The 25,676-nt window shown below is 33.5% G+C and overlaps 1 protein-coding gene across 1 annotated transcript in view; it reads right to left on the bottom strand.

The window, feature by feature from the left end:
* CADPS2 (calcium dependent secretion activator 2) overlaps positions 1 to 25,676 on the bottom strand; it is a 713,380-nt gene that overhangs the window by 144,715 nt on the left and 542,989 nt on the right. The window contains exons 14-16 of the mRNA XM_074195280.1: positions 8,642 to 8,893; positions 4,738 to 4,801; positions 741 to 864 (exon numbers count right to left, since the gene is read on the bottom strand). Of these exons, the coding sequence (XP_074051381.1) occupies positions 741 to 864; positions 4,738 to 4,801; positions 8,642 to 8,893 (440 nt within the window). The remainder of the gene's footprint in view (positions 1 to 740; positions 865 to 4,737; positions 4,802 to 8,641; positions 8,894 to 25,676) is intronic.

Genomic DNA, 25,676 nt, shown 5'->3' with positions numbered 1-25,676 from the left:
AAAGTTAATTCCAAATGCATATTATGAAACATCATTTTATGCTTTTAAAAAAATATTATCACAATCCATTTTCCCTTCCCTTTAAATTATTTCATTTTATGCATTTTAAGAAAAGATTTGGCTCCATGGCCACGCCACAAGTTTCACTATCCTTTTAAAATTATTCCAAAGATCATTATCCTTAATGAATAAAATCCAAAGAAAGAGAAAAAATGCACAGTTCTCTCATGAGATCTAATCTTTCAAATGCATTAATATATTGCAAGTAATTAAAAGCTCTAGGTAGTTCTATCAGTTTATTTCATCACTGACGATATCAACAAGTTTCCCATTTCTAAGCGTGAGTACGGAATATCAGAAAACAATCTCACATGACATTACATTGTTATTGATCAAGACAGAATACACTGCCAATAGTTGAAATGTTAGACATACTTACAGTAGTGCTAAAAAATACAACCCTTGAAAACACCTTTTCGTTTCTTGAAAACTCAAAATAAGAACAAAGGACAACTTAAGCACGAAGCCTGGGTCTTTCATTCAAGCAAAGTCCCAGGAGGCATATTATAGCAATGAATAGGAAAAAGCTCTACAGTTCACCAGCTGAGATTTTAATGAGACATTTCCCCTTGCTATGGTACAGGTTTGTTCAGGAAAGGGAAAAGACTTCTCACAGAACAGTCAGTTAATAGGCCTTGCCGGCTCCCACAGCCACTTCGGCAATTGCTCACTGCACTGACCTTCTGTTTTGGCGTATTCTGTAAGTCTGGTGTAATTGATCAAGGCAGCCTTCTCCAGACACTTCCTGACCACCTTCTTCACCTCTTCTGCTGGGATGGGGGTGGCAATATCTTTCATTAAAACCTACCAAAAAACAGGAACAAGTCATATAAAACATCTTCAACTCTCATATTCATAGTAAGCAGTGTTACAACATCAAAGGGAAGGAAAATTGGTAAATGGACTTGTCAAAATTTTCATTTATTAAATATATCCAACTCTTTTCACATTGCCAGGTCAGCATTCTGTACTTAGTAGTCAGCCACTTTCTGGAAACACTCAAGACCATCCAACATAGCAGCAATTGTCTATTGGGATTACAGCGCATGAGAAAAGATAAAAATGAAAAGTTTGAAAAGCATGCCCTAAGTTCAAAGCCCTGCTTTTCTGAGTACTACATTAGGTAAAATGTGAGAAGAAAAGCAAAGCAATAACAAAAATTCACCAAGGATGAGCAGTGTGAATTGCTTCTGAATGAACACTTTCCTTTTTCTCATCAATGAATTCTTAATTATGTAACCTGCTATTACTGATGAGTAGAGAACAGTTTCTCTAGCCTTGGAAAATATTATTTTATTGCAGTTTTCAATGCCCATGTGTGTACATTTAACCTTTCTCTGAAAAATCAAAAGTCTATCTTTATACTACTTTTCAGTGGACTCTTAAATCATGGCTTTCTTATTTTTCTTTAAAAAGCTAAGTAAAAATTAATTTAAAAGGTGAATGCTTAATTTTTCAAACTCTTAAGTAAACTATTCTAAGAGAAATTTCATAACATACTGTCTACTTATACAGTTAAATAATGATCATGAATGCTTTCCCTTAATACTCAGGGATGGATGCATATTTTTAAATAAAATACAATACACATATTTGAATGCTTGTTAAGTCAGCCCGAATTCTTCACATCTTACTTTTTGTCATCTTGCTTTAAATAAAGCAAATTGTGGAAAATATGGACACAAAATTAAAATAAAAATTTAAAATGTAGTACATTTGTTTAATGAATTCATTGTCCTATTAATATTCTGTCTTGCTGTAAACACTATGGAAATATAAAATTCCAATTTCTATTTTTAATATTTTATTCCTTTGAACAATTTATTTATCATCCAGGACTCTACTTTTAATCATCTCAGTTTTATTTTGACTTAAGATAGAATTTAATAATTTTATTAGTCAACATTCATTTGACTATTTAAAAATGAAAGTAAAAGTCAGTCTCATCACAGATTCATTTTTTATTCACATAATCTTATGGGGGGGGAAACATTCCAACATATAACTGGAATTTTATATCGGACACAAGGCATTCTATTGCCTGAATAATCCTTGGTTTATTGGCTCATGGGTTAAATAGGTATAAATCTGAAACTAGCATTGCTCTATTTTTTTGAGGGTAGAAAAAGAGGCAGATCCTTAATTTCACTGGTTTCATGGTTTCAGGAATTTGAAGTTAACTTGGGCTTAAAAAAGCAGAAATACTTATAGGGATAACTGGAGTAGAGACCTAAGCAGAAGGGATGAGAGGTCTGGGGGCAGGGGTAGTATTGCCTCCATTGATGCAAATGAGTAACTTCTCTGTAACTTAGTGTTGTAGACAGTAGTTCTGCATACTATTCTTGCTTTTTTCTATTCTTTTTCTTTTTTGGTTTTTGCTAGGCAATGGGGGTTAAGTGACCATAGTTCTGAATACTAAGAGGTTAAGTGATTTGCTTAGGCTTAAACAGCTAGGATGTGTCATCAAAAGCACCTGAATCCAGATTTTCCTAGCTCCAGAGTTGGATATATATATATATATATATATATATATACTGTATTAACTCTTACTGCTAAAAAAGGAAAAGCCAAAATCGAATTGAAAGTAACTCCCCCCCCCCCTCACCTACCTCTAATAGTGAATTCAATTATTTGGGAAGATATTTTAAAACTATTCAGAATGTGAATCTCTGTCACTTTATGAATATGAGAAATATTTAAATTAAAAATTTCACAACATAACTGGCTAAATGGAAGAATCTAATTCCCTTCCTGGCAATGGAAGTATAAAAGGTCAATGACCATTAAAAAAGTGAGCTATTATATTTCTTCTGCTTTTTCTTTCTTTATATACACTTTCTCTTTATATATAAGCCAGTAGATCTCTAGTTTGAAAGGTGGCTTTTGTGAGGGCTAAGAGTTTGGAGGTAAGGGAGGGAGTAACAACTATTAGCATACCAATTAATGAGGACATTTGAAAAGGGGTGAAGTAAAGTAGCCCCAAATATGTCTTCCTAATTTTGCCAGAGTCATGGTGTAGATCCAATTGGGACAAAGATCACCTTTCATTACTTGTCAGAGGATAAAATTAGGAGTGAATTTCTTACTCCTACTTTTTCTACTTGCAGCAACCTAGCAAAAGGAATTGAGCTTTGAACAGAGGGTACATTCAATAGTTTGCCAGTTTCAAATGTGAAAGAGCTTTTAAGGATTTTCTTCTACCCATTTATACAATTATTGTTGTTATTAACTCAGTAAATTTTTACCCAGACTTTTTAAAAATTTATAGCTTGAAGTTCTTCAATATAAATTTCCAGTGTTATGAAAATGTAATCAAACAAGAAACTATGACTCCAGTTTTTTTCAAATCCATCTTGCTCTCAATGAGGTAGAGCAATCATAGATGAGGCTTTGGAGAGAGGGTTAGAATATAAAATCCAAACAGAATGCAAAGACCTTATTTTTGCAATCAGTTTTAGTTCCTTTTTATAATCCCTGAAACGGAATTTGTTTCTTTTTCCTATTGGAAAGGTGCTGATGTGGAAAGGTGCAATGAAATACTAAAATGAATTTAGCATAAGAAATAATAAGAGCTAGCAAAGGAAGTCAATAAATCAGAGCTATGAGATCAGTCCATGAGCTGCTGAAATTCTCCAATAAATTCTTAATGGTAACATAGAACAAGTAGAACTTATTTTTATATGCCTATTTCCTTACCTCCTCTCCTGACCTCCCCCCCACCAGTCTAATGTTCTTTACATGGTTTTACTGAAGTTCCAATAAAGAAACTTCTTCTGCCCATACTCTACTGTCCCTTCACTGGAACTGAGTTTAGAGTTGCTGAACACTCCCAGATCAAACAGGTTAGCAAGAGTTATACATTATATATAGCTTGTATGTGTCAAGAGGTGGAATGATATCTGAACCCAGATCTTTCTAACTCTGGCCTACTAGCTAAATGTTTTGTCATACTGATGCACTACTCTAATTTTTTTATGATATATAAAATAGTTTCTTCCTTCAAAATATTTGTATTTTAGATGGGGCAGAGAAATATACTTTTAGAAAAATGTTATTTTTGATATACAAGGATGGAATCCTATTTTCTTTCTCTTTTTATGGGAAAATGAATTTCTACTTGTTGAACAACAATGGTGTGTTAGAGATCATTGGAGAATTGAATCTTGAGATGAGTTTTGGGATGAAAAGGAAGAAAAGAACTAGTGGATATTGAATGGAAACATGTTCTAAGTGTAAGGAATGGGATGTTATGAGGAGAGGAGGAAGAAAAAATGGAATATACAAGAAGTGTGATGAACAAAAACATACCAATGGAACATCATAAGAGAAGGAAGTGAATGGATAAAAGAAGGGCAGAATGAAGGGATCTTTGTGAGAATTACTAAGCTATTCAAAATGGGCAGAAGAAAAGAAAGATCACTGTGACTTCACTAGAAGAAAAATAAATTGGATGATAGAAGACCACATAGGAGACCACAGAAACCTCAGGTTTACAAAAATAGGATTGTGATGAAACAGAAATATATGAGAAGAATTTTTACAAATAGGGAAAAGGCTGAAGATGGAATACAATGGAGACAAGGAAAACTACATAAAGAGGGAAAAAAGTAGTCAAGAAATGTATAACTTTCACTAGTTCAATAATAAAAGGATATGAAAATTCAAGTACAAACATACCCTTTCAAGTAATGAGAGTGTAGCTTTGAGAGCACCTTCAGGTCGTCCAAAGGGAAAGCAATATCTTTAAAAAGAAACAAACAAAAAAGGGATGAGAGGTCAAACATCTTATGTATAATTTAAAAACTCTGGCAATTCATTGTTTAATTCTTAACAGTGGAATTCAGTGAGGAGAATATAATCTCACCATTTCATTATGGAAGCTTTCTACTGAACATAGTTTGTTCAATTTCTTACCATAAATGTCCTAAATGCTAAGACAGCTTACTGCAGAGGAAAGATTTTAGTATTCTCTTCCTTTGTGGAAGAAAGAGCTTAAAGTATACAAAAACTGATATATGAATAATGATGGGGAATGCAATAAAATGTACTTTATAATAAAGTCTTTTTTTCTTTTTAAAAGTTTTAATATAAAGTGAAATCACACATATGCATCTGCAAATGACAAGCAGAAGCCCAGATACCTTCCTTCTACCTATTAGGACAATATTGTGATTTTTCTAGCTCCCCATGGGTTACCCCTCTGTTCGTCTTCCCATATAGCATACTTAAAGTTTCTGCTTGTCTTTTACCAACTAGTAGCAACTTGACCTGAATCCATATCACATCTCTCCTGTACCATGTTACACAGCTCCTCTGAATGGGCAGAAGACAGAGATCAAGCTAAGAAAGGTGTGAGAGGGCTGCACAGAAAATTCTTGTCACAAAGTGGCAATATGTCCTTTCTACTCTTAAGAAGTTCCTCTTAAGGCCCCTTTCCACCATAGCATGCTATGGCCACTTTCATCCTGGGGGTTCTAGGCTAGGTTCCTCCTGTTTCCTTGAGCTACATTTCTAGCCTCAGAATGCCAACTTCCTATAATTTATTCATCTTTTAAAAAATGATGATTTGAAACAAGAGAAATAGATTTGGGTTTTTGCAAATCATTCATAATCAAAAGTACTTTTACTTTAAAAAACAACCATTTTCTTTTAGAAAAATATAAATAAATGATAATAAAATCTGAGACTTGTGCTTTCCATGCTCTAGGAAAACATGATTAAATGTTTTATTTTACAATTTCTGCTCCACCTAAGATTTCTTGGTTTCTGGGATTAAAGAATTATAGTTTTAGAGTCATCATGGATTCTGACCCTATTTATTCAAATCCAGATCCTTGTACTCCAAAATCCAGCATATTTCCCCTATACCAAGCTAATTCATTGCTATTTAATCCACTCACAAACCTTTTTTTTCCCTGGGGTAATATCTTATATAGAAAAAAACGTTGTCATACTTTTCTCTGATATTGCTTTTAAATTCAGATAATTTTATAAAATTAAATTTCAATAAAATAGTTTATAGCTTTAAAAAATAAAATGTGTTTGTACTGTCACAAATTTGTTAAGTTTTTATTGATTATATATATATATATATATATATATATATATATAGCCTACAACCAGTCACAAAAATATGGTCACAGATTGCTCCAAAATTGCATTTAGCAACATATTTGTCTTTCTCCTAAATTTTTTCTCCAAACATTCCCCCAAAGACCCCTTTCCCTCCCCGCCTCCACTTTTTTGGGAGATTAATGGGTAAGGAGACAGTTATTAAGTTAACTGGTTTCTTTTATTCTTGGGGGAAGGGACAGTGGTCTTTCAGACAATTAGCAAATTAGCAAAATGGTTCTAATCATCTTGTGTATCCACAATCTTAATCCACTTTTAAGTAAAACACAAATTTGGCTCTTGTACAGTATTTCCCTCCCCCCAGCCTAAATCTTTTCAGCATATTTGCATAATCCACTCATTGTTCTTTCTATTGTTTATTCACATTAAACTGTAGGTGACACATTTTATGAAAAGAATGCAACTGATCACCAGATTACTTTTAGCATTTCAGGTCTCTGAAATCCCACTGGGTATGTTTTAAATTAGCATTAGCTTCCATTATATACATATATGTAAATATGTTGACACACTTCTAGAGTAGAAGTAATCCTGAATTAATGAGGTACAGAAACTATGGGGGCCTTTACATATTCAGGGTATCCTAAAAATCTTAGTGCAGTGTTAAACTATTGAAGCTTAAAACTGCACTAAGACTTTTGAGATAACATGTGAATATACATATATACACACAAACATATGCTACATATATATATCTAAACATCTATGTGTATGTATATATCAACATATAAAATCACTCTTTAAAAATCTATATCTTGTATCGTAAGTTACGTATATTTATAGTCACATTTACAATCAAAGGAAGAAAATTTTTACATCCAACTTTTTTAACATAAATATTGGTTTGACATTATGAGAGAATTGTCATTTTTTCAGGACTGTTTAACATTTTCTTTAATAATTTAAATATTGGTAACTATATCTCTATAGATGAACCATAAGAAATTGTTTTTAATAAAAGCTAATTTTACTGCTGTAACATTTTTGATATATATTGACTGGTAATGAATAACTGAGCTGCCATTATGCCAAGATTCTAGGTATATTGATTGTGCCTTCATGCTAGAAGGAATATTAGGGTATTGGAGTTATAACTGGAAGGGACTTTAGAGAACATTCTTATATTACAGAAAAAGAAACTGATGACTAGAGAGGATAAATATCTTGGCCCGGGTCCAATCAAGCATCAAACATGATCAAATAGCAGAGACTTCAGTAGGTTATTCAATGGAAGTTCTCTGTTTTCATTAATGTGTAAAATTAAATCCCCAGGGCAGTTTTAATAATTGTATTGTGATGAGAGAAAGCTAACTAGTTAGAGATATATCTCATGGAAATGGGATGAATACCAAAAAAAGAGAAAATAAATATGTAAAAAATATTATAGGTTTATTTTTTTGGATGAAGCTCTACATTATATCAAGTCCAATGGAATTACCCCTAAATTACTGTAAATGTCCATTTGAAATCTCTTCTATTTTAATGTAAATCCTATTTATCTTTGAAAAAAATGATAAGAAACTTTTAAAGCTGATCATAAAATCTTTCATATACTTGGTTATAATCATCATCTCATGTCTTTTTTCCTTCTTTTAGTTTATCATTCTCAATTTCTTCATATGATAAAAAGTTAATCATGTCATTTAGAACTTGAAGGGACATGGACAATATTATTTTCTGATGTGAAAACAGGCAAAATGACTTTCTCAAGGTCAGAAAGCTAGTGTTAAAACAGTCAAATATAAAATTAAGTGAATTGGAAATTCCTTAAAAATACTCTAATTCAATTGACCTATTCTGCCCATTCATATTTTTGAATCATAAAAATCCACTACTTCTTTGTTTCAGCCTTAAGTAAATACTTGATCTTTTTTCTTGCCAAAAACCTAGCTGTGCCCTTTATCCCAAGCTCTTCCCTTCCACAGTTCACTTCTCTCTAATATTTAATTTATCTTTTTAGGTGCAAGGTAACAGGACCACAAAAGAAACACTTGGCAAGGTCTTTGCCCTCAAGTAAGGTGAACATATAAACATAATTACCAATGTAAGGCTCTATATGATAAGCATCAATTGAGTGGTATGGATTGCAAGTAATAAGGCCAGGGCAGATGAAGAAGAGATCACTGTAGCAGCTTCAAAGAGGAGAAAGACTGAGTTAACCTTGATAGGTGGATAAGATTAGTTACCAAGAAAGTAAAATAAAGGAATTTCAAATGAAAGAAAGAGCTCTTCACTGTAGTCACTGAAAGAATGATTGAAACACTAAAACAATAGAATGGAATAGTATAGCTTTGCATGAAGAAGGCTAAAGATATACAGGATGTGATCCTGTAGGCAATTGGATAGCCATTGTAGGATTTTGAGTAGGGAAGTAATTTTCTGAATAATCTAGTGGCCCTTGGTAGGACAGACTGGGGAACAGTACTCTTGTAAACAGGGGAAACCATACCTGAAATGGCTAATTTGGTTTTCTAAAAGGGAAGACAATCTTTCTTTAATCTCTTCGAACCTTTCTTTTTCTTCCACTGAAACTGTTCCAATTCCATCAGGTCTGTTAAAAAAAGGGGAAAAAAAGCATTTAATTACATACAATAGGTTTCTTTTATATATATTGCTTGCTGCTATATATATATATATATATATATATATATATATATATATATATATATATATATATCTGCAAAGTATTTTAACGTCAGATCTACACAATTTCAAGAATCCATATTATCTAGACATTTTCTGACCTTACTTTTGTCTTGAAAAGTCCCACAACAAAGGTTGTTAGATTATAGATTGGCTTGTTGCAAAAAAAAATACTAGATAAATTTATAAACATTCCTTTCATAAGCTAACCTAGATGAAAGGAACTAAACTATTTTCTTTGAGCAATGTTCAAGGTAATGGATTATGAAAAATATTTTCCAGATTTACAGAAAACAATGAAAAGTCCTTGAAAATGTCTGTGAATAGTACCAAACATTTAACTATAGAAGTGAATGCTATACAAGTCATAATACTATAAAAATCTGCTAAGTGAGCTTTAAACTTTATTAACTAATATTTTATACCAGATAAGAGTGACAATTTTATATTTTAACTTTTACCTGCAGCAAATTTTGGAGGGAAATGTATATTATGTATGCAATTAGAAGAAATTCCTGATACTATTAGAGACTGTATTGCTTCCTTAAATAAAAGATAAAAATATATTTGTATACACAAAACAAATTCCTTTAAAAAATTATAGCCTGATTATAATTCTTTTTTGTTTTTTGTTTTTGTTTTTGTTTTTGTTTTAGATTTTTGCAAGGCAATGGGGTTAAGTGGCTTGCCCAAGGCCACACGGCTAGGTAATTATTAAGTGTCTGAGACCGGATTTGAACCCAGGTACTCCTGACTCCAGGGCCGGTGCTTTATCCACTGCGCCACCTAGCCGCCCCTATAATTCTTTTTTAATTCAGATGCAGAATTAAGGCAAGGATACATTTATAACACAGAAGTTATTTAATTTGGTCACCTATAATTACCCTATTGAATTCTTAGTCTCTGAATATAAATATATTTTTGGTCATATAACTAGATATATAGCATATTTACTTCTTAACCTGTAATATGTTTGCATTGTCCAACTATTAATAAGTTTGAGAGCTATCCTTGGTAATAATTATTAATTTCCCCTTATTAATTCTTTCTAAATATTCCATTTTTAATTCTTCAATAGAAACATGACATTGATTACCATTACTGCTTTTTTTTAAACTATAAAATGTGTCATTGTATACAAAAGATAAGAAAAGAATGTACATTTCACGAGAAAGAAAAAAACAGTTTGAAATAACTTTGGACACATTTGATGCATTCATTGTAATATACATAGAGACACATCTTTGATGCTTGTTAACTATAGTCAATTAAAATTAAAGCAATTAATTTTAAAAGTTGCATTTTAATCACAATGACATAAAGACCTTTCATTCAGCAATCAGATCAAAAGCATCTCAAGTGGAATGAATTTTTCCCACATTGATGAATCATTTAAATATTTTCACATAAACTTATAAATTACCAAGGTTTATTCTTTAAAAATATTTCTTTCAATTATATCTTATCTTTAAATTATAAAATGACAAGTTCTCTACTCTCAATAATTTATCAGTATCATTTATTGAATCAGAAAGAATTTTAATTTAACCTCTCAGAGAAAAAAATATCCAAATGTCAAAATATTGGTCATTCATTATTTCTTCAGTGAATTATAAGAAAAGTTGATCTATAATGAGGGAAAATTATAAAAAAAAGCATAGCAATTAAGTACAAGCTGATGATGAAAGCTGAAAACAGTTTTATAATAATGAACTTCTCAGATAATATTCTGACAAACCAACCTTTTTTACATGGAACAGCTATTATATGCCAAATATAGATACACACAGGTGTTTTCCAGATTTTTTTTAATACTGAAAAGCATAAAAATTCTTCACGGAAGATTAGCCATAAGAACTAATGGGAGCTTAACTTTATTCATCGAGGGTAAAGCTTAGGGGTTCAGAGGTTCATGATATCATCCTATGAAGCTATTTTTTTTTCCAGATGAAGGCAAATTTTTTTAACAGTTTGGGTTCAAGCAGACAACTTACCTGCATTTTCAAATATTTCAGAGACAGCAATAAAACCAAATGTACTAAAGACACATGTGACTATTTCTATTGCTATGCTATTTCACAAACTTGACATTAAGGAGCAAATAACTTATTCTTCCTTGTTCTGCTGAACAGCGTGATACTTTGCCTCAGCACTCTGACAGACACAATATGGTTGTATCTGAGAGAATTTCACTGTTGATGCTTGGGGTTGCCAGGTGAGATCATGATCCACAGGATTCAAATAAAGAGTTCTGTCATATTAAACCTCACTGGGGCATGTCATATACATGACAGAGAGGAGCCACAATGACATGTGAGAAAGGTAAGACCGACAATGTCACATCGGTCAGCCTTCACCACCATGGGACTTGTCTTACATATTGAGGGGTTGTCACTTTGCTGTATGTATTATCAAGCGAGCTATCAACCTAGCAGGTTAAATAAAGCACCTAACACTTAGACATCTTCACATGTGTTGATTCTATTCCAAGTAACTAAATGATTATTTGGTTAATAATGAGTATATGAAACACCCTTCACCCAAATTATTGACCCTTAGTGTACATGTTGTTTAGTGAAAGGAAAGCCTGTGTATTTATTCAAAGTAATCCTCTCAGATACAGATTTGTTTTCTACAGCAAGGTTACAAAGGAAATTCTAAAGAAGCATAATTGGTATTAAAACATAATGTAGCTACAGCTGAGATATACTAAAACTATTTAAAATATAACCTTTCACCAAAAACCAAGAGGTTAAAAATTCATGAGAATTTCAAATGAAGTTAATACAGTTCATATGTCAATATGACATCATTTCAGTATGTCAATTATCACATTAGGATTTCAGTTCAAGAAAACCCAACATCATAAACAGGAAATACAGATATTACAGAATGGCTCAGTTTAAGTTATGAACTTTCAGAAAAACTTAAATGAATGCAACAATCAAAATGTGAGTTTTGGGTTCATTTGAATGATCTATTAAATGCATAGTATATTCAAGACATTATTGGTTAATCATATGAAATAATATTTTATTTTTCCCTAATTACATGTAAAGATAGTTTTTAAAATTTATTAATTTATTTTGAATTTTACAATTTCTCCCCTAATCTCGCTTCCCTCTCCCATCCCTCACATAAGGCAGTTTGTTAGTGTAAAGATAGTTTTTAACATTAATCTTTAAAAATACTTGAATTTCAAAGTCTCTTTCTGCCTTCTTCCCCTTCACCCTCTCTAAGATGGTAAGCAAATTTATATAGGTTATACATGTGCAATCATGAAAAACAAATTCTTGTATTTAGTATCTTGTGCATATTAGAAATAAGAAGTGTAAAACCCAAAAAAAGATCAGTTAGGCCAAGTTTCGTGTTGTTGATTATAGCAAACAGATTATTACTACTAACATTATTATTACTATTACTAATAATAAAGCACAAATTATTTGGAAAATTTTATGATCTAAAAGTAGAAAGAATAGGAAATTAAAAAGGAAGAAACTGAGATTTCAATTTGTTAACAATATAACAAAATTTAACATGCATTTTATACAAAGAATTAAAGATTAAACAAAATGACATTATAACTATTTAATAATTTAGAATTAGAAACTTTGTGATCTTTTTTAAATCTAAGAAGGAACAAGATTTTTTTTCTCAACATAAAAGGAGTAAATTTTTCCCTAAGTAAATATTTATAAGACATTGTTAAAAATATGTAGAAAAATAAAAATATAAACTATTTTAAAATGTAGCATTACTTAACCTCCTTTTAAAAAATTAATGGAAGGACCTTGGGCAAGTTACCTAACCTCTGCTTTTGCCTTAATCCACAAGGAGAAGGAAATCATGAACCACTCCAGTCTCTTTGCCAAGAAAACCCCATACAGAGTCACAAAAAAGTCAGGTAAAATTAAACAACAATAACATAGATAAGGAACAGACTATTATATGTCAACATGGTTCTAATGATGAAGGTGGGGAGTAGGGAAAGGATGGCTATGATTCACTTTGATTTTCTAAAAAAAGAATAGTTAGTAACAGATAATCCAAGATTTCTACAGAAGCAGTCTATTGGGAATGGAGTTTAAGATAACTACAGAATGGAAAACCTCTTTCAAGTGAAACTCCTAATTTTAATCAAAGATGTAATTAATCAAGCCATTATATGGAATTTATTTTGGTGTTTTTTTTTTTTTTTTAGGATTTTGCAAGGTAAATGGGGTTAAGTGGCTTGCCCAAGGCCACACAGCTAGGTAATTATTAAGTGTCTGAGCCCGGATTCGAACCCAGGTACTCCTGACTCCAGGGCCGGTGCTTTATCCACTGCGCCACCTATCCACCCCAAATTTATTTTGTTTTAAACAATAAGCACTCAAAGAACAAATGTTGATTATATTAATCATTCTTCCAGCATTCTTACATGGGAAATTTAGTATAGTATAGATTATAATTGTGGCTTCTCACCTGAGCTTATGCTTATGTATAGATCTTATGGAACCAGAAAAAGATGTTTTTGAGAGTCCTATTCATTGCAAAATGTTTTATAAGTTCCATCCAAGGTTAGTCATATGAGCTTTCTTAATGGGCAGAAGGATGTGCACTGTTATCAAAATTTCTGAATTGTTAATCTAGCATACTTAGAACATTATTAAAATTAAAATTTAAGCTTATAGATCACATCATATTGGGAAACTTACCATCACTATGCTTGAAAGAAGCACATTTAATAGTTCTATATTGGAAAACATATATAGGATTGTACCAACAACCACAAAACCCTCACCAATTTTGGCAGTACAAATCTTGTTTTTTAACTTTGTAAATTTAAGATGTCTCCATTTTTAAATCTACTATTTCAGTAACATGGAGTCACTGGAAATATTTCAATATTTAACTTTTTTTGTTGTTTAATCAGTACCCCCCTCAACTATGCCAACATCTATGTCTCTGCTTAATTTTTATTTTAGTTTTTTTTTTTTGCAAGGCAAATGCAGTTAAGTGGCTTGCCCAAGGCCACACAGCTAGGTAATTATTAAATGTCTGAGACTGGATTTGAACCCAGGTACTCCTGACTCCAAGGGTGCTTTATCCACTATGCCACCTAGCTGCCCCTGGTCTCTGCTTATTTGAACCAGCAGATTTCTTCCAAGAACTCTTTTATGAAAATATATTATAGGTTTGAATATGTTCCTAATTAATTTCAAAGTTCTAGATCTATGATACTAATATTTCATGTAAAATATTATTATAAGTATGCTTCTACAATATTTCAGAATATATGTTAAATATCTACAATGTGAGAAATAAATCACATTAATACCTGAATATGTCTTTTTTTGTTTTTTTTTTGTTTAGTCATTTTCCATAGTGTCTGACTCTCTGTGACCCAACCTGGGGTTTTCTTGGCAAAAATCTTAGAAGTAGTTTGTCATTTTCTTCTCTAGCACATTTTACAGATGAGGAAACTAAGGTAAACAGTATTAAGTGATTTGTCCAGGGTCACATGCTAGGAGGTGACTGAGTTCATAAATGAACTCAGGAAGCTGAGTCTTCCTAGATTCAGGTCCAGTGCTCTATCCACTATGCCATCTAGCTGCCTAAAAAGGTCTTTAGAGCACAAAGAGCTCTTTGGAGATCATTTTTGGCAGCTCCTTGACTCCTCTGACATTTGCCTCCCCTATAGATTTGTAAATTGAAGTCCAGAAAAAAATGATGTGAATTTCCCAAGAACTTTCAGGTATTGAGTGGCAAAAGCTGGCATTTGAATCTAGGTCCTCTGACTATAAATTCAGCACTCATTTAATTCTGCCCTTAGCAAACTGTGTGTACCCATTATGATCAATATGTATGAGTAAGATTTAATTGAAAATAAAAATAAAAAAGCTCAGATAATAAAATAATAATAAATACTACACAGAATCATTTAAACAAAAATTATAATAAAAAGATCAAACAGATCAACTTATAGTAATTTCCTATATTTTAAATTCCTAAAGAGATTTTTGTTATTTTGAAATTTGGACATTTTTATTTAAAGACAGAACTAAGTCATCACTGCTCTATATCTGGGACAGGTAATGCTTGATTTGGTCTACATTCTTGAGGACTAACCTGCTTATCGAATTTTTCAATTTATTTTAAAGAATCTATGGAGAAAGAATTAGAAAAAAATTGGAGGGGGGGGCAGAAAGGCAAAATATCCAGGGAAAGCAAGTATGACACATAGTCATAGACTGAGTTGCTAAATTGCAGCCATTTAACTCCAGGACTCCTGGAACAGAACAGAATTTTTTTTTTTAAGAAATTCCTTTCAATAATGGGTGTGGCCAGGTGGTGAGAGATAGCTTATTAGCCAGGTAGGAGAAGAGGATGAAGTAATAGGACTAAATAAAGGGACAACTGGCATATTAAGTTTAGCTAAATTGAAAGTAAACAGAAAAATAGGAGTTAGAAAGATACAAAAGAAAGGAAACCATGCAACTATCTGACAAATAGGATTTTCTTTCTTGAACTGTTGATAGACCTCTTAAATCAAACCTATCATATTGATCTGTCCCAACACTAACAAAATCACATCAAATACATATTTGAAAGTTGTTAGAAAAACATGAAAATGGGGGCAGCTAGGTGGCATAGTGGATAAAGCACCGGCCCTGGAGTCAGGAGTACCTGGGTTCAAATCCAGTCTCAGACACTTAATAATTACCTAGCTGTGTGGCCTTGGGCAAGCCACTTATAACCTGTTTTCCTTGCAAAAACCTAAAAAAACGAACAAACATGAAAAGCTCATTTTATCATAAATGTGACCAGTGACCATTTTACATGAGCAAATTCAAAATTTTATTAATATTATAAGTAAATGAAAAATTTTAGAGATTATTTCTCCCACATCTGAACCAACCCTCTTAGATTATTAGATTAGTTCTATCAGAAAAGAATTTTCAACACTGACTTTAGAATGTAAGCTCTTTGCAGGGAGGAGTCTTTCTGTTTAGCTTTTTGTCTTTCTTTGTATATTCAGTTCTTACCACAGTACCTAGAATTTAGTAAACCTCAAATAAATGCTTGTTGATTCCAGTCACCAAGGGTCCAGATTGTAATCCCAATGTACAAAGGAAGCATGAAGGAACTTTCCCATAATCTTCCTCCAACAATTGACCAAGTCCTTAACCTGAAAGCATTCTAAGATCTTGAGTCACTGGATAAAGGGCAATTTACATTATAGGAGAGATTTATGAGTGCTAATTATAACTAAATTAGGCATGCCTTCTGGTTTTCCTATATAAAAGAGGTAGGGTTTGTAGTTAGGTGGTGCAGTGGATAAGAGTGTTGTACCAATGTGGAAGACTCATCTTCCTGAGTTCCGATCTGGCCAAAGACACTTTGACTAGCTGTGTGACCTTTAGGAAAGTCATTCTAACCCTGCTTGCCTCAGTTCCTCACCTGTAAAACGAACTGATGAAGTCAACAGCAAAACACTCCAGTGTCTTGGCCAAGAAAATCTCAAATGAGATCAGGATGAGTCAGGCGTGACTGAAAAACAACTGAGGAACAACAGCAAAAAAGAAATAACTCATCCAGCAGTTGAAGCATCCAGGACTGTGTGGAGGTAGACCACTTCACCTGTACGAGAGGGCGGCAGAGATGGAGACATTCTCCCTTCTCTTCCTCTATTGGTCATACCCAAGAGAGAAAGAGGTTTCAAGTAGTGAGGCTGCTTTCTAGAAGAGAAGAGACCAGGCTATTGTCTTAAGAAAGGAACCCTTCTAGCAGAGATACTTTGCCTAAAGGGAGCTATGAGAAGATTCTGCAGAGAGAGAAAGGTTATGGAGTGCCAGTACGTGTGAGTTACCCTTGGCCACATGTATCTTAAACATGTCTTACCACTGTCCTTTAAGTGTTCTTAAAGGTCCACTCTTCTCATGAGTGTCATATGTGTTTGAGGGAGAGAACACTTCAAGGCTTTTGGGAGAAATGTTTCTTTCAACTATTCTTAAAATATTGCCTAAGTAAATTTCTTCCCTAAAACCCAATTAAACATTCTGGGCTTATCATTTATGAGAATTAACACATTATTGGTGCCTTATGACAAGAGTAGGAATAGCTACCCACTGACCTGTGAGTATAAATTTATGTTGAGAAATTTAGCCAGAGGGGGTATAACATTTGTAAAATATTTTTTATATTTCAAAGTATTTTCACATATTCTAGGACATGGTCATTAAACTTGAAGAAGAGTGGAGTTACAGGAAAATTAATCACCATTTTCAAATATCCAAATGTTCAATACTTGGGATTTATCATATTTATTCTTTTTGGCCTCACAGGACAGAGGACCAATGAATAGAAATTAATGGAAGGAGGATTTTGGTTCAATATAAGGCAATTAGTAACAATAACAGCTACCTAAAAGCCCCATTGTTAAATTGGGAGTTGGGGTAGGGGAATACTGAATTTCCATGTCACTGGAAGGGATTAAGCAGAGGAAGGACTATCCTCCCTTATTTTGGATGTTGTTGTGTACACCCATGTATCAAATAATGGTTTCAGCAATTTACTTTTTAGGTCCCTTTCATTATCTCATTTAAAACACAAAAAGTTTGTGTGTGTGAGTGTGTCAGGACTGGGGAGAGGGTGAGCACTTAGATAAACATGATTATTCTCATTTTAAAGATTAGGAAACTGAGAATTAGAGAGCACATGATAAAGCTAATCAATGACAAAATTGGGACAAAAACCCAATTTCTCTGGTCCCTATGCTTCAACATTTAGGTACTGTTTATGTCTGTCTTCTAGCATAATTATTAGATATAAATTATGAAATCAATTAATTATTAGAAATTATTTAATCTGTTTCATTAAAATCACATGGAAAAACCATTTTATATTATATATATATATACATATACATATACATACTATATATAGAGCTTTCTCTACCCAACTTTTTTCCTGCTTGCTCAGTAAATGAAATATGTCACTTTAGCATCTTTAAAGTTTCAACAGAACAGTGAGACAGAATCAACCCTGAAAATATGAGACTTTCTGGTTTCTTTCATTAGTTAGTTATGCATTTACCATATATATCAGAGATTGCAATGCAATTCAGGAAATGTTTGTTAATCAGTTTCTAGCTGCAGGACACTGTAGAGGATTCTATGAGAAATACAGAATTTAGATTAGACACAGTCCTAGCCTTTATGGAGTTTCTAATCTGGTAGGGAAATGTGGCATATGCCTATATAACTAGATTATCTCATTTTTTGGACCTGATTTTCAATTTAATTGGCATAGTGAATTCCCAGTGAGGAAACTATTTATCAGTGCAGACTGTTATCTATATTTTCAAATTTACAGTCAACAGAGGTTTTTTTCTGGGGGGTCACTGAGTGGCTAAGGGAGGATTCCACAGTAGGCATGCATCAGAAGTAAAACTTGAAACTGTGTTTTCATGCTTCTCTACCCACTATGCCATGCTTTCTCTCTAGCTTAACAAATAATGCAAGATAAATGCACCTAGTGAGGGGTTAATACATGATTTCTGCCTGTGAAAAGGCTGTTACTGGTTTTTCTTTGGTCCTTTTTGTGGGGTGGGCAGATGGGAGGGGGATCAGGGATCAGGTATAGCTTAAGGGTTAGCATTAAGTTAAATTTTAAAGGTTTTAGAGATCAGGTAGGAATTCTTTGTATGAAGAAAGGCACAAGGAAATGAGCCAAAGTAGGAAAGCTCAATAAAGAAGATTGTCCCTATTTGGATGAAATTGAGATTATAAGGGATGAGAAGCACGCAGTAAGCCTGGAAAGGTAGAGAGTCAAACTATGGAAGCCTTGAGTATCATACAAAGATTAGCTTGTAATGGAAGGAGCATTGGTTTTAGAATCAGAAGACACAGGCTTCAAATCTGGGTTCTGCCCCTTTTCATCTCCAGGACTTCAAACAAGTCACTTTACTCTTAGTCCTATATAAAAGGAAGTGATCTAAATGGTTTCACAGTTCATTTCCAGTTCTAAAATCTTATGATATTTTGAGAAAGGAGGAAGGGAATAAGTATACAGGATCCGCTGTATTCAAGGCAAGTGCTTTTTTAGATATTTCATTTGAACCACCTCACAATCCAATGAAATAAGTGCTTTACTATCCTCATTTGACAACTGGGAAAACCAAGGGAAACAAGGGTTAAGTGACTTGACCAGGAGAACAGACCTAGTGGCTAGGGCCACTAGTCTTCCTGGCTCCAAAGTTAAGCTTTCTATCCAATGTATCACCTAGCTGCCTGTATAAGCTTGGTTTCTTTTTTATGAACTTGACTTAACAGACAGTAGTGAGACCCTAGAGCTTTCTAAGAAGAGGAGTGACATGACCAAAAATATATTAAAGAATGCAAATATGCTGGTTTCTTTAAATTCAATTAAGATTATGATCTCAAAATAAACTTCTATGTTTATCTGAAAGTTGAAAACCTTGTTTCACATTATCTGGAAAGCTCCATAATAAATTTGGACATTCATAGAAAGTTGCATTTATAGATTTTTATCCTACCAGTTCATGTAAGAATAGCCTATGATTTATGTGTTATGATAATAATAATAATAAAAACAGCTTACATTTATTTAGAGTTTTAAGGTTTATAAAATACTCTCCTCACAACCCTGTGAGATAGATCATTAAACCATGTGTAATAAGAGATACAGGTAGTGATATCTCTTAATTGCTCTATAAATAGGGACAGGGAAGGATGGATTAGCTTAATAGATGTGTTTTTTTAATCAGTCCTTATAGTAACAGCAGCTAAAATTCACATATTGTTTCACTAACATTATTTCATTTAATCCTCATTATGATCCCTCCAAAGGGTCCACAGAATTCCTATGAGTGATGTTTGCTAACTATATTTTCTTAAATCCAAGTCAGCCCCTTGCAATTTGACTTCTGTCTATTCCTTCTCTCTGTAGTAATGACACCCATCAGTCACAAATTTCTTAATTGACAAATTCAAGTGACTTTTCTGAATTCTCATCTTCCCTGTTCTGTCTGTGACATCTGACACTGCTGATTTTTGGCCTTCTATTCTCTCCCCCTGCTCGGATGTTCTGCCTTCCCTGGTCTTCTCAATTTTTTCTAACCTCTAACCAATCCTTTAGAGTCGGCTTTCTATGGGGCTCTGTCATCTTCTCTACCTTAGCTTCGATAATAATAAAAATCCTGAGTTCTCTTCTGAGTTTCAGGTCTACATTTCTCAATGTTTGTTCCATATCTATCTTGACATCCTATTCCTTAAATGCAATGTGACACAAATGAACTCAATTCTTTCTCCTAAACTCACCCCTTCTAACTTCAATTGAACAGCTCTTCTCCCAATCAACTTCTTTCCTTTCAACTCCATTTCCATAATACCTCTTTCATGTGTCTCCAAATTTCTACTTCCAGCACACTAATTCAGGTCTTAAAACCTCTTACTTAGACCATTTTAACAGCTTTCTAAATGATCTGTCATTTTTTGCTCTATTCTTCATAAAGATGCCAAAATGTCATCTGAATTTGACAAGGCACAATCATCAATATTATTACTAAACATTTATTTAGTCCTTTCTCAGACATGCAAAGCATTGGGGGAACAGAGACAGAAAGCTTAGCCCTTTACCATTATACAGTCCTTAGCCATTACACAGGGATGGGGAGGAGCTGTGTTCTTTTCTATTTGTGTGGAGAGTGGTAGTTGTTGAGGTGGGTGAATACCTGCACATATCTTTTTTTTTCCATATTCATCATTACATCTTTGTTCTAGAAAAATGTCCTAAAGTCAGTCATTACAAAAATAAACAATCTTGTGACAATATCAGTCTTTCATAAGAAATCCTTGTTAATCTTAGACAGATCAATTTCTTCCAATTTAATTGCTCTCTTTAACTCATTAGTGTCTGTAAGTTTGTTGGCAGGGGAAGGAAGAAAGGAAAAAGCAGTTATTGAGCTCCTAGTATGTACTAGACATTGTTATAAGGGCTTTACAAAAATTATCTCATTTGATCCTCCCAACTAGATAACACTAGTTTGACTTTTGTAAATGATCAGTAGGTAAATGGGAATCTTTTTTTTTGTCTTTTATAGGACCCCCCCCCCCCAACTTACCCTTTCCTATGAGGAATGCATGACATTAGCTAGCTTCCTCTGGAGAGAGTGAGAAAGGGAGAGACACCTAGGCAATTCTACTGGCAGCACAGCAGGGAGAAGCCACTTTGCACTTCGTGTATTTCCCACCAATATCCATTTGTGAACAAGAGGGGAAGAATGGGAAGTCACAGCATGAGAGTAAGATATCAGGGAAGATGGTCAAAAAGAAAACAAATCTCTTCTTTCTGCCTTTGTTCTTTCCTTAATCCATGCTACTTCTTGGTTGTTGAATCCAGAATGACACCTTTCAGAAGTTTGTGACATTTATATAAGCACTTTCCTTTCCCTGAAATACCCAAAGTCTCAATTCTGGAAAGCAAGCAAGAAGAAATTCTGTGCCTATAAATTTCACTGAGATGAATCACACTTTTTCTGATGAGGAAAGCTTATTTCAGAGAAGAAATCTAAAAACACATTCTTTGATCTTAAAACACAGCTTTCACTTTTGTAGTTTTACTTAAAAATATCATAGCTATTTTGAGGGATTTGGAAAAGAAGACAAACATTTCTGCAAAAAACCCACACACTTTCCTGACTATAAATAGGTGCATTTTTGGTAGTATTAAGGGAGCTAGAAAAGGTAGTGTTGCTTAGCATATACAGAGCTATCCATGAAATCAGGATGACCTGGGCTCTTCTTATCCTTGACCTGTTTAATAACTGTATGACTCTGAGGAAGTAATTTCATTTTTCAATGCCTGGGACAACTCTTTGGGATTTTACATTGCAGAAAATTACCTATCTATATAGGAAGAGGGGTAGAGGAAGTGGATAGAAGCAATTTCTTAATTAAGCTAACATTTTATACCCATGAAAACACAGGTCAAAGCAAAAAAAAATAGGTAAAAGATAAGGAAGATATAGTTGACCTTCTCTGGAGAAAGTTAAACTGGGCTGATTTTGCAAAGATTCTAAAGTATATAATAGAACCTGGACTTGAAATGAAGACACATGTCTTCAACCTGTTTCAAAAGAATAAAATGAAGTCTGAAAAAACCTACATGGAAAGAATAATATTCAAATGGAAAATATGTAACTAATTTACAAAATAGGTAGCTGTCAGAATAAAAGCATTTTAAGTTCTTGAGCCAAGAATTTTGTTCATAAAAAGCAAAGCAAAATAGAGAACTCGATTAATTATTTCTTATCTCTGCATTTGAGAAGAAAATATTTTTTGAAGAGTGTGAATTATCCTTACAATAATTTAATTCTACAGATGATATTTTATTGGGGAGTACACAGCTCAAAAACTTGTTACTAATACAAAGGATCTTGTATATATTAAATTATTAATACATATTTGTTGATTTGAAAGTTTAAAATGTGAATCCATTTTGGGGCCAATATTTTCTTTTCTTTTCTTTTTCTTTTTTCTTTTTAGTTTTTTGCAAGGCAATGGGGTTAAGTGACTTGCCCAAGGCCACATAGCTAGGTAATTATTAAATGTCTGAGGCTGGATTTGAACTCAGGTACTCCTGACTCCAGGGCTGGTGCTCTATCCACTGTACCACCTAGCCGCCCCCAATATTTTCTTAAATTGAAAATTATTAAGAAAGAATGAACAAATCTCCCAGTAAAACCATAATTCAGAACTTTTTCACAGTATTAAACTCTGTATATAATAGTATCTAAAATGGAAAAAATTGTCATCAAGTGTTTGCTTTAAAACTAAATTTCAAAAAGCTCTTTATATATATATATATATATTCATAATACACATTATCTATCTATGTTTGAGACACTATTTTGGCTGGAATACAGCTAGTTCAATCTGTTACCTACTAAATTTTTTTCTATACATAACTGCCTGAAGATTTTCAATGAGAGGAAAAACCACTACTTCCTGATAGCTAACTGTTAACAAGTTAGGGAACAAATTCTGTTGGAACATCTACCCATTCTTCCTACTTATGCCTTTTATGACCAAGAACAACAAGTCTAAACCTTCTTTCACCTCTTCCTAGGTCAGTCTGTGAGCATTTTGTGTTTGTCAAAATATTATTCTAATAAGTCAAAGATCAAGGACTCAATTCCCAGTATAGAAAGTCAGCTTCACCCCCCTCCCTTTTTTTTTTAGGATTTTATGCCTAAGTTTGGTTTGGTTATATTATAAATATTTTTTTTACCCAGAAAGAGGATTTGTCAAGAAATTGTGTATAGATAAACACAATCCTTTATCAGACTTGGAAAAACAATAGTCTAGGTTGGTAGGGTCAATTCATAAAAAGGAACAGCAGGAAAAAATACACTTAAAAACCCTATATAAGTTCATTGACTTTAGAAGTCCTTTAAGTACTGAAAATTACTGAATAACATACAAATTATTTATAGCCTTAAGTGGATTGTAGTCTAATTTGTGACATCTATAAGAAAATGTCCCATGAACTAGATAGGTTATTTTTGATATTCCATAATTAAATATCATTCTTGCCAATTAAAAGCTTTTTTCATGTTAATTATAATTTTCTTGTGGTTGACTCTCAGTTGAAAAGTAACGTATCACTTAAAAGGTTAATCTTGATATTTATGATCTACTCTGAAACAGATTTCTTGATTTATGTTTTTTTAACTTTTAACATTTTATTTGTTTTCACTTATATACAATAGTAATATGTACCCATCATTTTTTGAAAGGCTCTGAATTCTACAATTTTCCCCCCCTCCTCCTGCCCCTCCCGAAGGCTGTCTGACAGTCTCTACATTGTTTCCATGCCATACATTGATGTAAATTAAATGTTATAAGAGTAAATATAAGAATAAACATAACCCCCCCCCCAAGAAGATGGGGAAACCTCAAGAATAGAGAGAGAAAAAATATACTTTAGCCTGTGTTCAGATTTCAATGGCTTTGTCTCTGGGGTGAGTTGCTTTCTTTATCGTAAGTCCAACAGAGAAGTTGCTTCAATATTTTTCCCTCAGTTGCTATTACTAGTTGTACCTCCACTTTATTTCTCCCCACTCATTTATTCTATTCTTTCTCTCCTTTCATCCTGGCCCTGTCCAAAAGCATGTTGCATCTGAGTACCCCCTCCCTTGATCTTCCTTCTCTTCTATCACCTATTGCCCCCCTTCCCTCCCCCCATTTCCCCTCATCCTATCCCTTTTCTCCCATCCTTCTCCAGGGTAAGATAGATTTCCTCACCCTATTAAGTGTATATGTCATTTCCTCCCTGAGCCATTTCTGATGAGAATGAAGGCTCACTCATTCCCCCTTGCCTTTCCCCCTCCCCTCCATTGAAAAAAAGTTTTTTTGACTCTCATGTGAAATCTCTCAGCTTCTTCTTCATCTCCTTTTCCTTCCTCCCAGTACTTTCCCCTGTCGCCCATTGACTCCATCGCTTTACCACATCATACCATTATATTCTGCTCCTTCCTATGTCCTATCTATATAAGCTCCTTCTAATAGCTCTTATAAAGGAGAAAGTTCATATGAGTTATCAATATCTTCTTCCCGTGAAGGAATATAAGCAGTTCAACATCATCAAGTTCCTCATAGTTAGTCCCTCTTCCACTCCTTCCATGGTTCACCAGTGTCCTGTACTTGGAGATCAAACTTTCTGTTCAGCTCTAGTTGTCTCGTTAGAAAAGTTTCAAAGTCCCCCGTTTCACTGAAAATCCATCTTTTTTCCCTGAAAGAGGATATTCAGTTTTGCTAGGTAGTTGATTCTTGGTTGTAAACCAAGATCTTTTGCCTTCTGGAATATCATATTCCAATCCCTATGAGCCCTTAATGTAGATGCTGCCAGATCCTGTGTAATCCTGACTATGGAACCTTGATAGTTGTATTGTCTGTTTCTGACAGCTTTTAGAATTTTCTCTTTGATTTGGTAGTTTTGTAATTTGGCTATAATATTCCTGGAAGTTTTTCTTTTGGGATCCCTTTTGGGAGCTGACTGGTGAATTCTCTCGATTTCTATTTTACCCTCAGCTTCTAGGATCTCAGGGCAATTTTGCTGTATTATTTCTTGAAAAATGAAGTCTAGGCTCTTCTCCTGGCTGTGGTTTTCAGATAGTCCAATAATTTTAAGATTATTTCTTCTGGATCTGTTTTCAAGGTCAGTTGTTTTTTCCAATGAGATATTTCATATTTTCTTCTAATTTTTGTTTTTTTGGGGGGAGACTTTTATTTCTTTCTGTTTTCTTGCAAAGTCATCAGCTTCCTTTAGTTCCATTTTGCATTTGAAGGAGTTATTTTCTTCAGAGAGCTTTTTTATCTCCTTTTTCAGCTGGCCAATTCTGCTTTTTAAGGCATTCTTCTCATTTGCCTCTTGTTTTGCTTTTCCCATTAGGCCTAAACTGGTTTTTAACATATTATTTTCTGCAGCATTTTTTCTATTTCTTTCACCAAGCTTTTTATTTGGTTTTCATGATTTTTCTGCATCTCTTTCATTTCTCCTCCCAATTTTTCCTATACCTCCCTTAATTGCTTTTCAAAGTCTTTTTTGAGCCCATTTCTATTTCTCTTGGAGGTTTTGGATACAGAAGCTTCAATTTTGTCATTTGAGTATGTGTTTTGATCTTTCATGGGACTGTAGTAATTCTCTATGGTCAGATCCTTTTTCTGTTGTTTACTCATTTCCTCAGCCCAAGGCTAATTTACAGCACTTCCAAGGCTTTGGGGTTGTTTTATTTTGGGACACCTCACTGGGACCTCTATTCCTCCAAGGTCTTA

The sequence above is a fragment of the Macrotis lagotis genome, chromosome 7 (genome assembly GCF_037893015.1).
Source record: "Macrotis lagotis isolate mMagLag1 chromosome 7, bilby.v1.9.chrom.fasta, whole genome shotgun sequence".
Lineage (NCBI taxonomy): Eukaryota > Metazoa > Chordata > Mammalia > Peramelemorphia > Peramelidae > Macrotis > Macrotis lagotis.
This window is presented reverse-complemented; position numbering and strand designations above follow the sequence as displayed.